General features: G+C 36.3%; 2 protein-coding genes across 2 annotated transcripts; one reads left to right on the forward strand and one right to left on the reverse strand.

Moving 5' to 3' along the window:
• The first annotated feature begins 599 nt into the window (after positions 1-599).
• On the forward strand, positions 600-7,699 carry LOC111004927 (uncharacterized). Its single transcript, XM_022276208.2, has 12 exons — positions 600-824; positions 1,292-1,419; positions 1,969-2,031; positions 2,795-2,916; positions 3,141-3,256; positions 3,350-4,157; positions 4,403-5,128; positions 5,828-6,049; positions 6,129-6,224; positions 6,314-6,508; positions 6,602-6,715; positions 7,098-7,699. The coding sequence occupies exons 1-12, from the start codon at positions 718-720 to the stop codon at positions 7,356-7,358; spliced, it is 2,958 nt and encodes a 985-aa protein (XP_022131900.1). The 5' UTR covers positions 600-717; the 3' UTR covers positions 7,359-7,699.
• Positions 7,700-8,690: 991 nt separating this feature from the next.
• On the reverse strand, positions 8,691-15,444 carry LOC111004929 (protein EMBRYONIC FLOWER 1). The gene is given in 7 exon segments (XM_088128247.1): positions 8,691-9,081; positions 9,183-9,440; positions 9,443-10,942; positions 11,636-13,065; positions 13,462-13,820; positions 14,212-14,355; positions 15,171-15,444. Coding segments are annotated over 6 exon segments (3,705 nt in total). The 5' UTR covers positions 15,206-15,444; the 3' UTR covers positions 8,691-9,081; positions 9,183-9,203.
• Between the last annotated feature and the right edge of the window lie 810 nt (positions 15,445-16,254).

Below are 16,254 nucleotides of genomic sequence, written 5' to 3' on the forward strand. Positions count from 1 at the left end.
ATTGATTGAAAGCTTAGAAGATAATTAGACAAATTAGGTCATTTGGCCCATTTGAGCGAAAAAAACACCTTCTGACATGTATATTGATTAAAAAAAAGTAAGCATAGCTGAAATTGTAAATAATAATAATAATAATAATAATAATAAATATATAAATATATATATAAATAATTAAATCAAAGTGTCATAAGTTCGAATCTCTATTTCTACCTGTTGTTGCAGTACTAAAGCAAGTGATATGTTGTAGACAGAAACAGATCTAGAGTGGGTTCAAAAGACTCGAGCCTCTTAACTTTGTATTATATACTAAATAATATAATTATGTTAATAATACCTATCACTGGTGTAGCGGAGCAAGCACCATAATCCTTTATAGTTTGAGTAATTCAAAATTTTCAAATTCTAAGTAAATCGACCATTTAGAGACTAATTTTCTAATATATATATTATAATTTAGCTCTGGTAAAATAAAGTAAAGGTCTACAGATAGTAAAATCTCAAAAAAAAAAAAAAAAGAAAGTGATATATAAAATTTTTCGGAAAAGAAAAGGGAAAAAATGAATTATCATTATAAGCTTAGTGCCGGCTTTAGAAATAAAAAAACTGGATTATTATTAGCATCGTCGTTCGACCGAGCTCCTCCTTATTCCCAGATCTCTCTCTCTCTCTCTCTCTCTCTCTCTCACTCACTGCGAGAAGGGGAGAGTTGAAGTCGCCATGGTCTTGGCGATCAAGGTTTATCTTCTTCTTCTCCTTGCATTATTTGCGTCATTCGCGAACTATGGATTTTCGCTTTACGAAGATCAGGTTGGCCTCATGGATTGGTGAGTTGCCCTCTCATGAACTCTTTCCAATTCCTAACCTGTTCTAGGTTGCCTAGGAAATTTGTGGAATACTTCAGATTGAAGAATTTCTCATCTCACTTAAATATGCCTCATGCTTGACCTGCTAGAGTAGTTGATTTTGTTCCTTGAATATATTTGCGTATGTATATGCACGAAATACTTGGGCTGCTCTGAATCCATTTGAATATATTGGTACTTTTCTTTCAAATTTTCCATCAGTATCTCGATAAAGCAGGGAGGGACAGGTTTATGCCGTATATCTAGTTTGCACCTCATCGACTGTAACGTGACTCTAATACTGAACGTTATGAACTTGGAATGTCTTTTATCAATTTCGGATTCTCAAGTAGCTGGGTTCTCTTTAGCTTTTAGTTGAATTTTAACTGCTTTTTAACTATGCATCCTTTCAATTTGTTAAGAATATAGACGCGATCCCTTTGTTTCAGGCGCCAGCAGTACTTGGGGAAAGTGAAGCACGCATTGTTCCATTCTCAAAAGTCAGGGCGAAAGCGTGTAGTAGTATCTACAGAAGAGAATGTAATTGCATCACTTGATCTTCGGCATGGCGAGATTTGTAAGCCTGACATTCCTTTACCATTTTTTACTGGGTCTTCCAATAACTAAATGAACTAGGAAGTCGAATTGAAATTTTTAACTATGTAGGCTCTGACTGAACCCTTTTCAACCAAATAGGTGTTTAAATATGTGTTTCCTCTATGAGAAAAAAAAACACTGTTCAATCACCCAGGTAATGAGCAACAATCATCTTAAGGCAATCCTTTTGTCAATGGATGCTCCTGTTATACCCAATAATATTCAAGGGGATGAGAACCAATTATACTACATCTAAGTCAAAAGGTCAAGTTTTCATGTGAATATTTTGATGTTTTATTGGAGCTTATAACAACAAACTTGCATAAAAAAATTGAACACAATGAAATTCAGTTTCAGTTTGGAAAGTTCAATTATTTGAAATGATTTTATGTACTAACATGGTTGTAGAAAGAGTACAATGTTGATTCTGGATTTTAAATGATAAATGGATATTGGTAGTGCTGGCTTTCATTTTGAAAATAGTTTATTTGACTATCATTCGATGTCTTACTTTGGTTGCTTTGTGCAGTTTGGAGACATGTCCTTGGCCCCAATGATTCCATTGATGGAATTGAGTTCGCCCTTGGAAAATGTAATGCCCTCGCACATATATATTTTTCATCTCTAGAATATTGCTCCAGTGCAGTATTTCTGCCTTTCTGGACCTTCATGTGAATTGCTTATTGTGTTTCTGGACCTTCATGTGAATTGCTTATTGTGTGCAAAGGAAATTTCTCGTGGAGTTTTATAAGAATCATGTGAACATGCTGGTTCTGTTGCGTGCTTCTATTATTTTTACTATAGATTTGACTGCCTAACTTATTTTTGTTCAATTTTTGTGTTCAATACTTCAAATAATCAGCCCATGTAGATCTCTCGTGTTTCAGATGTGACTGTTTGTTCGTTTGGTTTTCTTTTTTCTTTTGTTTTTTTTTCTAAAGAAGTGACTGTTTCATGTAAAACTTATAACTTCTAAGTCAACTGCACTTCAAGTTCTTAAATCTTACCTTCCAGTTATATATACTTACTCTTAATCCCAGTGTCCTCTGTAATGGATGAATTTTATCCTTACACTGTTCCACCTAAATTCTGACTCAAGAGATGGAGTGAGTGAGAATGTAGAGTGAACTTGGAACTTCTGTGTCAGGAAATGAGTATTCTTTTAAAAAATGTTACTCTTTGATGATTGTTGGTTTGCACGACAGCACAAGTGTGAAGTTACTTAGTTCTATCTGTTGTAAATTATAAATACCAATTAAGCTCACATTTGGTTCTTTCTATCTGTTGGAATACCAATTAAGCTTAAAATTTCAACTTCTAATTTCTCAGTTAAATATTTAATGATATACTTTCAGATATCATTTCCCTTTCATCGGAGGGGAACTTTTTAAGAGCGTGGAACCTTCCTGATGGTCAGATGGTGTGGGAGTCTTTTATTCAGGGCACCAAGCCATCAAAGTCACTATTATTGGTTCCAGTAAGTGGATATCACCTAAGGATTTGATTTTTTATTTGCTGCTTCTAGTTTGTGTGTGTGCATTGTTTCTCTTTTCCTATCAAACAAAATGTTGTATTTTCTGAATTTGATGTCTTTCGTCAAATTATTTAATATTTATGGTGGACTGGTGCTAAGTTAAGTTCTGGTTTTTTAGAATTAATTTCTAGTAACTAGTTGGTTAATTTAAGGCATAAAATTTGCAGAAAAGTTTGAAACCCAACCAGGAGACCGTGATTCTGGTTTTTGGTAGAAGTTGTCTGCATGCTGTCTCTTCCCTAGATGGTGAGGTTATTTGGAAGATTGACTTAACAGAGAACAGGTATTTCAAATGTGGATTTGGTGTTAGACTTTTAATGTTCTTTAGAAAATCACAGTGCCAACTGATATCATTATTGATTTACCACTGTTTCAGCGTAGAAATTCAACAAATCATTCAGCATCATGACAGTGATATCATTTATGCTGTGGGATTTTCAAGTCCAACTCAATTTGATCAGTTTCAAATAAATATTAAGAGTGGAGAGTTGATAAAGCACAGTACAGAAACGTTTACTGGTGGTTTTTCTGGAGAATTGGTATCAGTTTCTGATGATGTGCTTGTGACATTGGACGCCACTAGGTCAAATCTAGTTATACTAAGCCTTAGGGATGGTGAAATTGGGATTCAACAATCACCTATTGCACATCTCGTTGATGAATTTTCTGGGTCAGTGGAAATAGTGCCTTCAAAGCTTTCAGGGATTCTTGCTATTGAAGTTGGTTCTGTTTTAATATTAATAAGAGTAAAAGGTGAAGGTGAGTTGGAGGTGGTGGATAAAATTCACGGTCAGGCAACTCTAAGTGATTCTCTTTTAGTTTCAGAGAGCCAGCGTGCAGTTGCTCTAGTTCAGCGTAAGGGCAGTTATATGCATCTATCTGTGAAGCTAATTGATAGCTGGAGCAGTGATTTTCTTGAAGAAAACATAGTAATCGATGACCAAAGAGGATTTGTACATAAGGTTTTTTTAAATTCTTATATCCGAACGGATAGGTCCCATGGGTTCAGGGCTCTGATTGTCATGGAAGACCATTCACTGTTGTTAGTGCAACAAGGTGAAATTGTGTGGAGTAGGGAAGATGGCCTTGCCTCTATCATAAATGTAGTGACATCTGAACTGCCTGTTGAAAAAAAAGGCGTTTCTATAGCAAAGGTGGAGAACAATCTCATTGAATGGCTACAGGTATGGAAACTCTTTGGAAATTTCATGAATTAAATTATGACAAACCGACAATGTTCTCTAAGATTAAACATAATTGCTGTATACATTTTCAACGTACTATTTGGTGACTATTACTTGGTATTCTATAATTTGAATATTTTCTTATTTTTCTTGTCCTGGCTAGTTGTTTAAAAACGAAATACTGGTATCTCTTTAAATGTTTCTTCTCTGACAAGGTGCTCTTTGATATGTCCTGTTTTTGAAAGGGACATCTGCTGAAGCTCAAGGGAACTTTAATGATTGCAAGCCCTGAGGATGTGGCAGCTATTCAAAATATGAGGTTGAAGAGTTCTGACAAGAGCAAATTGAGTCGGGACCATAATGGATTCCGCAAACTGCTGATTGTTCTTACTAAATCGGGAAAACTCTATGCCCTGCACTCTGGAGACGGTCGCATTGTATGGTCTCTATTACTGCATCCTTTCCGTAAATCAGAAGCTTGTACTCCAAGATGGCTCAACATTTATCAATGGCAAGACCCCCACCATCGTGCCATGGATGAGAATCCATCTGTACTCATTGTTGGCCGTTGTGGACAAAGTATGGGTGGACCAGGTTTTCTTTCATTTGTTGACACTTACACGGGGAAGGAGATTGGTTCATCAAGCCAGGTTCACTCGGTTGTACAAGTCATTCCACTTCCACTTACTGATTCAACAGAACAACGCCTCCATATTTTAATAGATGCTGAGAGTCGTGCTCATTTGTACCCACAAACTTCTGAAGCCATTAGTATTCTGCAATCTGAATTTTCAAACATATACTGGTATTCAGTTGAGGCTGACAGTGGCGTTATTAAAGGTCATGCCTTAAAGAGAAACTGCATTGATATCTTGGATGACTACTGCTTTGAGAGCAAGGATGTTTGGTCAATCATGCTTCCATCAGAGTCGGAGAAAATCATTTCGACTGCTACGAGAAATTTGAATGAGGTATGACACTCTACTTTTGTAGGCGAGTCCATCGGATATTATTCTTTTGGTTTGGTCTATTTACCTATCAGTTCATTCTCTTATGCATTTTCAATGTTTAGTTCAATTATTACTTTGGGTTATGTTCTTCCTTCGTATTAATGGTTGGTTTTCATACAAATTGATTGTAATGGGGGAACCAGTGAGGTTAGTAAATGAGTGTTACCTTTTTAATTATTTCCTAGATTTCAAATGATATGTGAAATTAGATTTATATGTTGCCTCGTATGGTTTTTGTGGAGAATTTGCAATAGATCAATTGTAACTATTATTATTATTATTATTATTATTTCTTGTAACTATGGTTCTTTCTATTTCTTTATTTATTCATTTATTAGTGCCCATCGGTGGAACTTTTGAAATCCCCTAGGAATCTGTTTTGATTCCTTATCACCCTTTTTACTTTTAATAATTTTTCTAATGATCTCCTAGTTCCCTCGAAGTAAATGTACAAACTTAGCTCAATTTTTTCTAACATAATAACCACCCTTGGCGCCCCCCCCCCCCCCCCCCCCCCCCCCCCCCCCCCACCTTTCATGTTGCTTGTTCTCCTGGCATTGAGAAAACCCCCTGTCATGTATCGTGGCAAATTTGTTGAGGTCGTTTAATTAATGCCTCTTAGTCCTTTTAAATAATATTTATGTAATTTGTATATTCTAGGTGGTTCATACGCAAGCAAAGGTTGCAGCAGACCAAGATGTGATGTACAAGTATATATCAAAAAATTTGCTCTTCTTGGCAACTGTTGCACCAAAAAGCAGTGGTGAAATTGGAACTACTACCCCAGAGGATTCCTGGTTGGTTGTATATCTTATTGACATTGTAAATGGTCGTATATTACATCGGATGACCCATCATGGTTCAACAGGTCCAGTCCATGCTGTAAGTTCCCAATCTACTTGCTCACTTTTTCATCATGGATTGATCGATTTTTTCTCATGCATTTATATGTTATATATAGGTCTTTAGTGAGAACTGGGTGGTCTATCATTACTTCAATCTTAAAGCACACAGATATGAGATGTCAGTTGTCGAAATCTATGATCAATCTCGTGCGGTATGTGAATGTACTAAACTCTTTTGTGCAACGTTACATGATTGCTGCCCCATGTAGGCTCACATTATCTGAGTCAATATATTTTGCAGGACAATATAGATGTTTGGAAACTTATTCTTGGAAAGCATAACCTGACTTCTCCAATTTCTTCATATTCTCGACCTGAAATTTTGGCTAAATCACAATCATACTTCTTCACTCATTCTGTGAAAGCAATATCAGTTACGTCAACATCTAAGGGCATAACATCGAAGCAGCTTCTGATTGGTACAATAAACGATCAGGTGGACTTCTAAAATGCTTTACTGCTTGTTCTCTGTTCCCTCTTTTATAAACCTATTTGAGGGGTGTGTTAAATTAAATGTGAGTCGTTGCAGATTTTGGCTCTTGACAAACGTTACTTGGATCCTCGGCGATCTATCAACCCCTCACAAGCTGAGAGAGAAGAAGGCGTTATACCTCTTACAGATTCCTTGCCTATCATTCCTCAGGTGTGTTTGTCAGCATTTTTTCCCCTGTAAAAATATTTTTTCCTTGCGGTTTTGTTTTCATAAATGAAACAACCAATGAATTGGAGAACTTATTTTTTGGCAATAGTTTTTGTGGGTTCAAATCATTGGGGAATGCCAACTGTTTTGCCAATCAAATCTCGGGACTGATGAGATACTGCTAAATTCATAATCCACAAATTACTTTTAGATAGTATACGACATTAGGATATTAACATTTAAACTTGAAGATAGAAATCCTTGAATTGACAATGTAGTTGGAAACCCAATGTGGGCTAGTTGTGAATTGTGATAATCTGTAGAGAATTTACCTCTCTTTTATAAGCTGACATCATTGGTTTTGAACTGGTTGGCATTTGTGCAGACCTACGCAACACACGCCCTTCAAGTTGAAGGCCTTCGAGGCGTCGTGACCTTGCCAGCCAAGTTGGAGTCGACAACCCTTGCATTTGCATATGGAGTGGATCTCTTCTTTACTCGGATTACACCCTCTAGGACGTATGATTCGCTAACCGAAGATTTCAGCTACGCTCTACTTCTCTTAACTATCGTCGCTCTTGTGGTGGCCATCTTTGTAACGTGGGGTTTATCTGAGAGGAAAGAGCTTCAAGATAAATGGAAGTGAAGTGAGATCTCTAGTTCTGCTTACTACAGCTCCTAACACACCCTCTCCTTTTACTTTCCCTCCCTCTCGGATAAACTAATTTTCATTTCATGATTGTTTACAAAATCCTTCATGTACCTCTTAGTTTAGGCATGCCAAGCTTTAGCCATCTTCTTTCTGTTGAGGTTGAAAGTTCATCATCATCATTATTTTTGCTTAGATTTATAAATTAATTGCTTCGATTATAGATGGACAGTGACTTGCTAGTCTTTAAAATTTCGATTTTACGTTTGTTTTTGTAATAACATACATATAAGGTTTTTGTTTTATTAATTTGGAAGTTCTTAAATCTCTTCAGTTCATTCGCTCTCCAGTTTCTTTCGAATTGTAAATATAACTCCCACATTAAATTCTGCGCCCATCAAAGGTGTCATCAATTCAGCATATTGTATAATTCAAATAATCGTAATTTCTTTTAAATTTTTAAGTTTCAATTTCCCCAAAAAGTATATTATGTTTTAATCAAAGCAAATAGACTTCATTAATTTGTACTGTGTGAGGTTATGTAGCTTGAATTTGTGTAGAGGAGGATGGAGGTCTAAGGACTGCAGACATTTCTTGACCAATTGAACGAAGTTTTTTTTTTTAAATAATTCTTTTATTAAGACTGAGTAAAAAAAAAAAAAAAACGCTTCAAGACTGTATATATAACTCATGAATTAAACACCGAACTAATTATAAGGTAGATAATATCATTTCTAGTCAATAAGGTTGAGTTCGAATTATCATATAAATCTTTGTTACACAACACAAGTATATGATTCCTAGGGGTAGTGATAACTTGTTTCTTATTAGATTGGTATTTATTAATCAGATAAAATAAATTTTTTATCTCTTGAACTTTACATTAAAAAATGATTTTGATTCATTAAATTTTCATACTGTATGCTAATAAAATCCCTACCTTTTTTCAATAAAATAAAATAAAATCCTTACCTGACATCATATAAACTTAAGATCTAAATAACATGTAACAAATCTGTAATGGAGTTTGAAAATAGACGATTAAAGACTACAGTCAGACCCAAATACAAGAACTTTCGAAATTCAATGGCTTCAAACATTCTTCCTTCTCGATAAAGCCTAGAAGATCCCAGAGAGAGGTATCATATTGAGCTGCTCGAGTTCAGGAAAATTAAAGCATATTTGGTAACATTATCGTTTCCTGTTCCCGTTACTCATTGTTTTTAAGAAATATGTTTGATAAACCATGTTCCAAATTTAAAGCAACATAACTACAGATGAGGGAAAACTAGTATCTCCAAGAAAAGTACTGGTAATACAACTGAAGGATTCAACAGAAACCAGCTAATTATTAGTAAATTCCTTGAGGTTGCCCTTTATATACTGATAGTTAGTTAGCAGTGTTCTTTCTTTCTTCAGTTCTAATTTTTGGTCAGTGATATTCAGACCAAAAAGTTGGTGCAAGCCTTACAATGGCAGTGTTCAGGGCGCCATATATTTAGGAATACAACAATTTACAGCATTACCTGAATCCTTCATAGACGTAGTACAAGAAAATTTTTAAGACCGTGCACCGATACCATCTCGTGCCAAGCACGGCTTTTGTATGCAGCTTCAAGTTGGAGATAAGCTTGTCTGAAACTCAGTTAAGATTCCAAGTGATCCTTTAAAATAGTCGGATTAAGAAATGGCGCTCTCAAGTGATAACCAAGGATTTTACCTGAAAGAAACAAGAGTAGACTGACAAATGCTTGAAGCCTGACTTAGATTGAGAAAATAAAAGCAATGGATTGAGAGTAGTAAGAGGTTTCAAGTCAATACCAGGAAGGGATTCCACAAGAATTATTTGTGCTGATTCGTTCCATGTAGTTTTTCGGTATTATGCCACACACTCCTCTGCCGTTTGAAGCCGTTGAAATTCATAGAGCTCTGTCTGTTCTTAGAATGAAGAGCTCGTCCAAAACTGAAGTCTTCAGCTCCAATCATGTATATATTTCCTGCTTCCGGCAAGCTAAAATCAGCAGGATTTTTGTTGACACTACATATTTCAGTCTCAAAAGTGCTTTTCTGGTCTTGCAGAGAGTTTTAGTTCGGGCTATCAATTCGGATTCCTCAGAGTTTCTTTCCATGTGATGCGCCAACTCAAGCACTTCGGAATTAGATGCACATACCACACCTTTCTGAATACCATTAACTGGAAATGTTCTATCATCTGTGCCTAAACCACCACTTCTGAATAGAGACTTTGGTAGCTTTTGGCCTTTCCTCCATGTGGATTGATCTGAGCATTTTATTTTCCCTCTGTTTCGAGATTTAAAGACAGCCTGACCTGCGAAATGGGTATTGCTTCCAAATCCTCTACTATCCTGGAAGGTACAAGCAGATGCACCAATTACTGGAGCAGCGGGAGAACGGAAATGAGATTTACTTGGAACTTCACCATGAAAAACAGATGAAGAATAGTTTATGGCCTGAACGGTCTCATCCAAACGAATATCCATCCCAGAAAACTCTTTACCTTTTAGGGGATGGGGAATTCGAGGTTTCTTGGAGAACTTATGCTTGCCACTTGCAGTGATGGATGCATTAGATTGCATTCCTGCATCCATAAGGCTAAGCAAGTGCATTGCCGGTATTGTTTCGTTAGAGTACAACTCCAGTGAACCAACCAGATTTTGATGAAGCTCGACCACATTAGGATGGCAGCAAAATGAGCCCTCTGCAAAATTCTGGCTGTATGCTTCAGAATTGTAATGCCTACCATGCTTTTCTAGGTTGGTAGGGTGATGAATATGATAATTCTGCGTGATTGCATTTCCAATCGGCAACGATCTAGGACTTGAGATTTTTTCTCTGTCGGTCGACTGAGCTGGAAATCTCTGGTATCCATGGGGCAGATGATCCGGCATCATAGGAGAAGAAGACCATCTGTGAGGTGCTTCCATATTCTGTTCTGAAACAGGTGGATAATCTATGCATCCTCCAAAAGATTGTACTTTGGAGTTATATGGAACTGATTCCAGTATAGTTCCATTACATTTTCTACTCTCAGTAGAACTTTGTCTTTTGGATCCAATGGAAGAAAATTGAATACCACTTGATGGTTTCTCTTGAGAATGAATCGAAGCATTATGCCCGAGCATACAAGTCTGCTGCAGGTGGTTTGTATTGAAGTGAGATTCCCCAATATTTGAGAAATAATCTGCTGGCTTCTGTTTCTTGGCTTCCAAAACTTTTCCTGCACAAATTGCAGCGTTTCCTCCATTCCTTGCCTGAGCTTTTTGTTTATGATTTTCAGACTTCTGTAATGATCCTCTCCCATTTCTGTATATATCACCATAATTATTCACTTGACCAGTCCTTGAGAAATTGCTTGTTTCCAAAAGATGTTTATTATTCTCAGCATCATGAAGACACCTTTCATACTGATTCTTTGCCATTAGTTCGACGATTTCCATGGGGATGTCATCGCAAGTTCCAGAATCAGATGCTTCCACTCTCTGGTTAATCTGTCTTTTCATTGAAGCCAAAGGTTCCTGAGCTTCAATAGTTTTCTTACTATTGCTTCCACTGTATATATCCTGCTCATAAATTTTATGCAAGAAATGGAATTCAGTGAAGCACTCATTATAGACTTTGGACACACACACAAAAGGAGAAATAGAGAAACAGAAAAGAACAAAGTGAACAATAGTTAAACTCAGTAATCACTAATGGCTCATTAAATAGAACTTCCATTAAGTCCATCACTTCTTGTTGACTCCAGAGGAAATAAGATTTTTCACTTTCTCCTTTTCTTGGAGGTGGAGGAGTGATAAAGAAGGGACAGTGCCAGAAATTTCACTTTCTTGGAGATTTAAAATGTTCTATTTCATGACCAAGGCTTCATGGCAGTTAATTCAACAATGACACTTAATTTGACGACTTCATGTATGTGTTTAATTCAAACACACACCAAATCCCCATATAAACTTGCTTTCTAGACGATTTCACAGGTATATGATATGTGTTCAAATATAGTTCTAGATATGCACACATTTTCCAGATCAAAGATGCCTAGATGGGTTGAATTTTCCTGATACCTATAATTAGCAATTACCTCTAGTATGTTTATGATTTTATGGAAAAAAAATTTTAACATGTCACTTCTCAAATGGAAAGGTCCACTACAAACACACATTAGACATGCTCTAAATTTCTAATGCATGTTCATTATAATCTAAAAGTAAAGTCATATTTACCCGGAGACGACCATAAAATTGAAGAGCAGATACCTTTTGCTGCAGCTGCGACCAACCATTATCTGTGTCAGGCTCCACGTTTTGTCTTGGAAGAGGCATTCTCAAGTTGGCAATTTTACTATTCAGCACACTATATACTCCTTGTCCATAGAAAACATCTGAAGCTTCATAAGGAGGATTTAGGTCTCCAAGATGATTTCTTTTGATATCTTTCCTCCTAAATTTAATTACTCTGGAAGGGTCCTCTTGCTCCGGCAGTGAAGTAGGCAGCTCATTTTCTCCTCGACGACTGATTCCTTTGTGATCCCTTTGTGGATTGAAATAGTTATTGGGCGAAAGATGCAACTCCCTTTCATTGTTTCGGGAATTCGCATATTGAAAAGTGTTAGCTACAGTCTGCATATCTTTCTGTGTAACTGAACTCTTATTAATCATTCCACCATCCCAAGGAAATACAGTACCAGACCCTTCAACAATCATAGGCTCCTTGCTTGAATTTGGGTTCTTAGTTGTGCTAGATTTAGACTCCATGGCATTCAAAGATATTGGATGTGGAGTTCTGCTAGAAAGTTCGTTGCGATGTGCTATAACAGCAGCACTATCCAGTGCTTCTTTATCGCTTCTATATTTAGTTGTCGGTGTCGCCCAAGTTTCATTTTGATCTTTACCTTTAGGTGGCAGTAAGGACACTGAGTATGGATCAACCACTGGGAACTTTTTACTTTTCTTCTTAGCTAAAGTATTATTTCCGTCCATTTTGTAGCTGCTCCAAAGGCCCTTTTTGGTTTGTATTGTTCCTGAAAGAGCATTTTCAGTTTCTAAACTAGAAACAGAGTTTTCTGTCTCCTCCCTCCATGTTTGAATTTGTTTATCCACACTGGAAGAATAGGGGATCTCTTGATGCTTGCACTTTCCGTTCCGGGGAAACCTCCTTTCCTTTTTACGACCTGAATGCCAAACATTTTCCTGTAACGTTATCTGACATTTGGAAGCATACCTTGCATCTGCCTCTGCGGATGACTCGGGAGTCCCAACGGATGGAGAACTTTCAACATGTTTATCCTTCTTCATATTTCCATGTCCTCCTAGCAATTCAGTCAGTAGACGCATCTTTGGGGTTCTTCGACGGGGTAACTTTTCTAGATGACAATGATGCAGACTGCTTCCAACTGTGTCGTCAGCACTTTCAGATGATTCAAAGGTGCTTTCATTTGATTCCATGGAAATATCTGTACTTTCTTGAAATTTAGTGACATGATAAGCTCGGTCTACATCTACCGTACTGTCATTCTCCAGTACCAGAAGGGTTAACTGTTCTTTTAGATGATCCGCGGGAGTTTGTTTCCCGGTCAGAAGATTTTCTGCAGGGCTTTCCTCAGTTACTCTGAGATTTCTGTTAACAGGCTCAATATCAGTAACTTCATGACTAGCACAACCTGGCTCACTTTGTGATATAAGAGCAACTGTTTCAGATACCAAAAATATTCTGATTATAGCAAAACACAAATGCTTGATAAGGAAAAAGGTACTATTTGACACAAATGCAACACAAAAGACATGTATTTTGCAGCATGTATATTGAGGAGCGGTAAATTGTACGACTCCGCAGAGATGATATTGAGAACAAGAGAAGCCTTTTCAAAGGGAAATTCAAGCAGAAGAGAGATGCCACAATCTTACTAGAGAAGAATAAATATATTTCGAATCCATGAAATAATCATCAGCTAGTTCCAACATTGCTATAGTCATCACATATCAGTAGTATATATCGGATGTCTACTTATGTCTTTTGAGCCAATCTCATGGATGTGTAAAAAATAAAGATAAGCGAAAAAGAAAATTTGGAGAAAAAAGTCTACCAGTACTGTTGTCTGCAACTTCAAGTTTCCTTTCCTTCTCACCACAACTTGACGGTTGGCAACTAAAATTAGAAGCATTCTCAACCATTGTTCTTCCATTGATTACAACATGTTTTAGAGCTCTTGGAGAAGCACTCAAGAAGCTTCTGAGGTTGTGGCAGCTATCATAGACGAAACCTTCTGCTGCCCCTTTATTAGAATTCTCTTCCCGATGAATTCTGACATCCCGCCAGTCAAAACTCGGATCATGTACGGGCGAGAGCCGGAGTATAAGCTTATCCAACTTATGGACATCATCAAAATCAGAAAATGGCCAACATATCTTCCAATCCTTTTTGTGCATATCAGATACATAACCACTGTCACATGGATATATAGATTCAGTAAGGAAAATAAATGCAGTTTTCCCTAAAAGGACAGCTACCCCACACTTAGCTGAGATTATACATTCTGTAGTCAGTAACTCAGTTATGTTGAGCAGTGAAACAACACGCCACTTATATCAATAATATACTACGTAGACCAGTGCTGTCATTTTTACAACTTATATATCGCTATATAGCGCAAATAAAAATCCTACAAAAATTGGTGTGACGAGTGCAACATAACTCACTAGTTAAGACATCTCTACGTCAAGAAAACTTGTAGGATATTAAATCTCAGATACATAATTAATCACCGTGACAACAGGAAAAAAAACTACACATTGACATAACCACATGTTTATGGTAGTGAAGCGTTAGCGCTTACCGTATGGAGAAACGTTCACACTTCGGATCATCACTTTCACCATCGGAGCTGCTAAATAGATCAATAAATATAGAGTCAATCTGAATGAACTTTTCTGCAGGCTTGGAATCAGTCCCACGATGATTCTCTTCCATCGCATTAAATCTATGGGTTATACACAGTTACCCCGCTGAAGAAATGTAAGATTTTACCTATGCATGTAATCAAATTATCATGACATTACTTACATATTTAAAGATTAATAAAGGTTAAAATCATACATCAAGCAAAATATATATCCCAAAAAAAAAAGTCGTAAAAAAAACCCTAAATCTCAGATTATTAATTAATGAGAAAGAAACTGAGAGAGATTATATGTATACGAACTGATTTGGCACATAAAATAACAACATTTACGAAAAAGAAACCCTAATTTTGCAACATTTGTATTAAGAATATACATAAATGGTCAAATAAATCTGATCTATAGGCTTAATATTTTTGGTAAAATGGTAATTAGCAATTTACGCACTAATTAATTGAACAACAAGAGTTTATCTTCAACAAAATAAAAAATTATTTAAAATAAATAAATCTGGCATTAATAACTTCAAAAATCAGGTAGGAGAATATATCAGTACACGTCAAATTCCACCGCTTAGCTTTTTAGGGTTTTTTCCAGCATCACAAATTGAGGAACATTTAATTTCAACACAAATAAACCAGCAGAAATTATAAGAAATAAATATCCAAAACGATACATAAAATATCGCGAATTCATCGGCGTGAAGGGAAAGAGAAAAAGAGAATTAAAGAAAAAAAAGAGTAAAAGACCGAAGTAAAAGGTTAAAAAACACACACAAATACACACCACACGCAGTGAATTTATCCGAAGATCTTAATTTATTTAAGCTCAAACTGAACTAATTATTCGTTTTTACCAATTGGTGAGAATAAAATTAGAGTGGAAGAAGAAGTACCTAAGAAGATGAAGAACAACGGAGAGAAAATTCATGAGAAAATTAAACGGCGTCGTTCGGTGTCAGCTCCGATCCAAATTCTCAGCGAGAAACTGTGTAGAGAAGAAGAGAGAATTTACGGGAAAGAGAGAAAATGAAGGACTGAAATGTACGGAAGGATTAGAAATTTGCCGATGAAGAATTCGAGCTCGAAGCTCTGTGAGGGAAAAAAAACATGAGAGAGAGAGAAAAAAAGTTTTTGGTTTTTAGAGAGAGAGAGTGTGTGTGTATGTGTTGGTGGGTTTTTTTTTTTTAATTCTTTAGTTTTTGCTGTAAGAAAACTACCCATGCCGGTTGCCATGTCACTTAGCGGGGAAAGAGAAGAGGTTTTCCTCCAATAGGAGGTTAACACGTGGCGAATCATGGAGTTCTTTATCACAAATGACAAAGAAACCCTAAACTGAGGGAGAGTTTTTGCACGCTCGGCTGGGTGAGCGTGGGGGTAGTTTTGACATGTGCCGGGTCTTATCACGGAAAGAGAATGATGCCTTGGCACATTAGTGGAATGTGATTGGTTCGTGTTTGACACGAAACATTGAGACGCGTGGCCCCCGTTTCTCAACTGTTGAAACCCTAATTTTGTTTCCCTTCTCTAGCCGAATAATTAGGGGAAGGAAATACACGGGCATCCTGCTCTTTTTATCAATTTTATGAAATATTGATGTCGATAATTGGGAGAAAATCATAAAAATAGATAGAAATTATTTGAATTGATAAATAAAATTCTAGTTGTTGTTTATGGAAAATGTCGATATTGACAGAAAATAGATAGAAATTATTTGAATTAATTTATCTCATACTTTATAATTATAGATAATAATAATAGTATAACTCATCATTTTCACTAATTATATTGATAAACTTATGCTTACATAATTCGAGAGAGATCAAATCTCGATATGTGAACCATGGTTGTAACAAAAAATATAATAATTTCATAATATTAAAATTGTATATCTAGATAAATATCACAAATCTAACACAATATTTTGGAAAAGTATGCATAACTTTATGATAATACATTGAACTTTAAAAACCATATAAT

The sequence above is a fragment of the Momordica charantia genome, assembly GCF_013281855.1.
Source record: "Momordica charantia cultivar OHB3-1 chromosome 8 unlocalized genomic scaffold, Mcharantia_2.0 BLBB01000008.1, whole genome shotgun sequence".
In the NCBI taxonomy this organism is placed as follows: Eukaryota; Viridiplantae; Streptophyta; class Magnoliopsida; order Cucurbitales; family Cucurbitaceae; genus Momordica; species Momordica charantia.

Bases quoted from the DNA above. Each gene is read 5' to 3' on its own strand.
- LOC111004927 (XM_022276208.2), top strand. From the start codon at position 718: ATGGTCTTGGCGATCAAGGTTTATCTTCTTCTTCTCCTTGCATTATTT. The intron at 1,420-1,968 runs GTAAGCCTGACA...TGCTTTGTGCAG, and splicing joins TCTTCGGCATGGCGAGATTT to TTTGGAGACATGTCCTTGGC. The intron at 6,225-6,313 runs GTATGTGAATGT...TATATTTTGCAG, and splicing joins TCTATGATCAATCTCGTGCG to GACAATATAGATGTTTGGAA.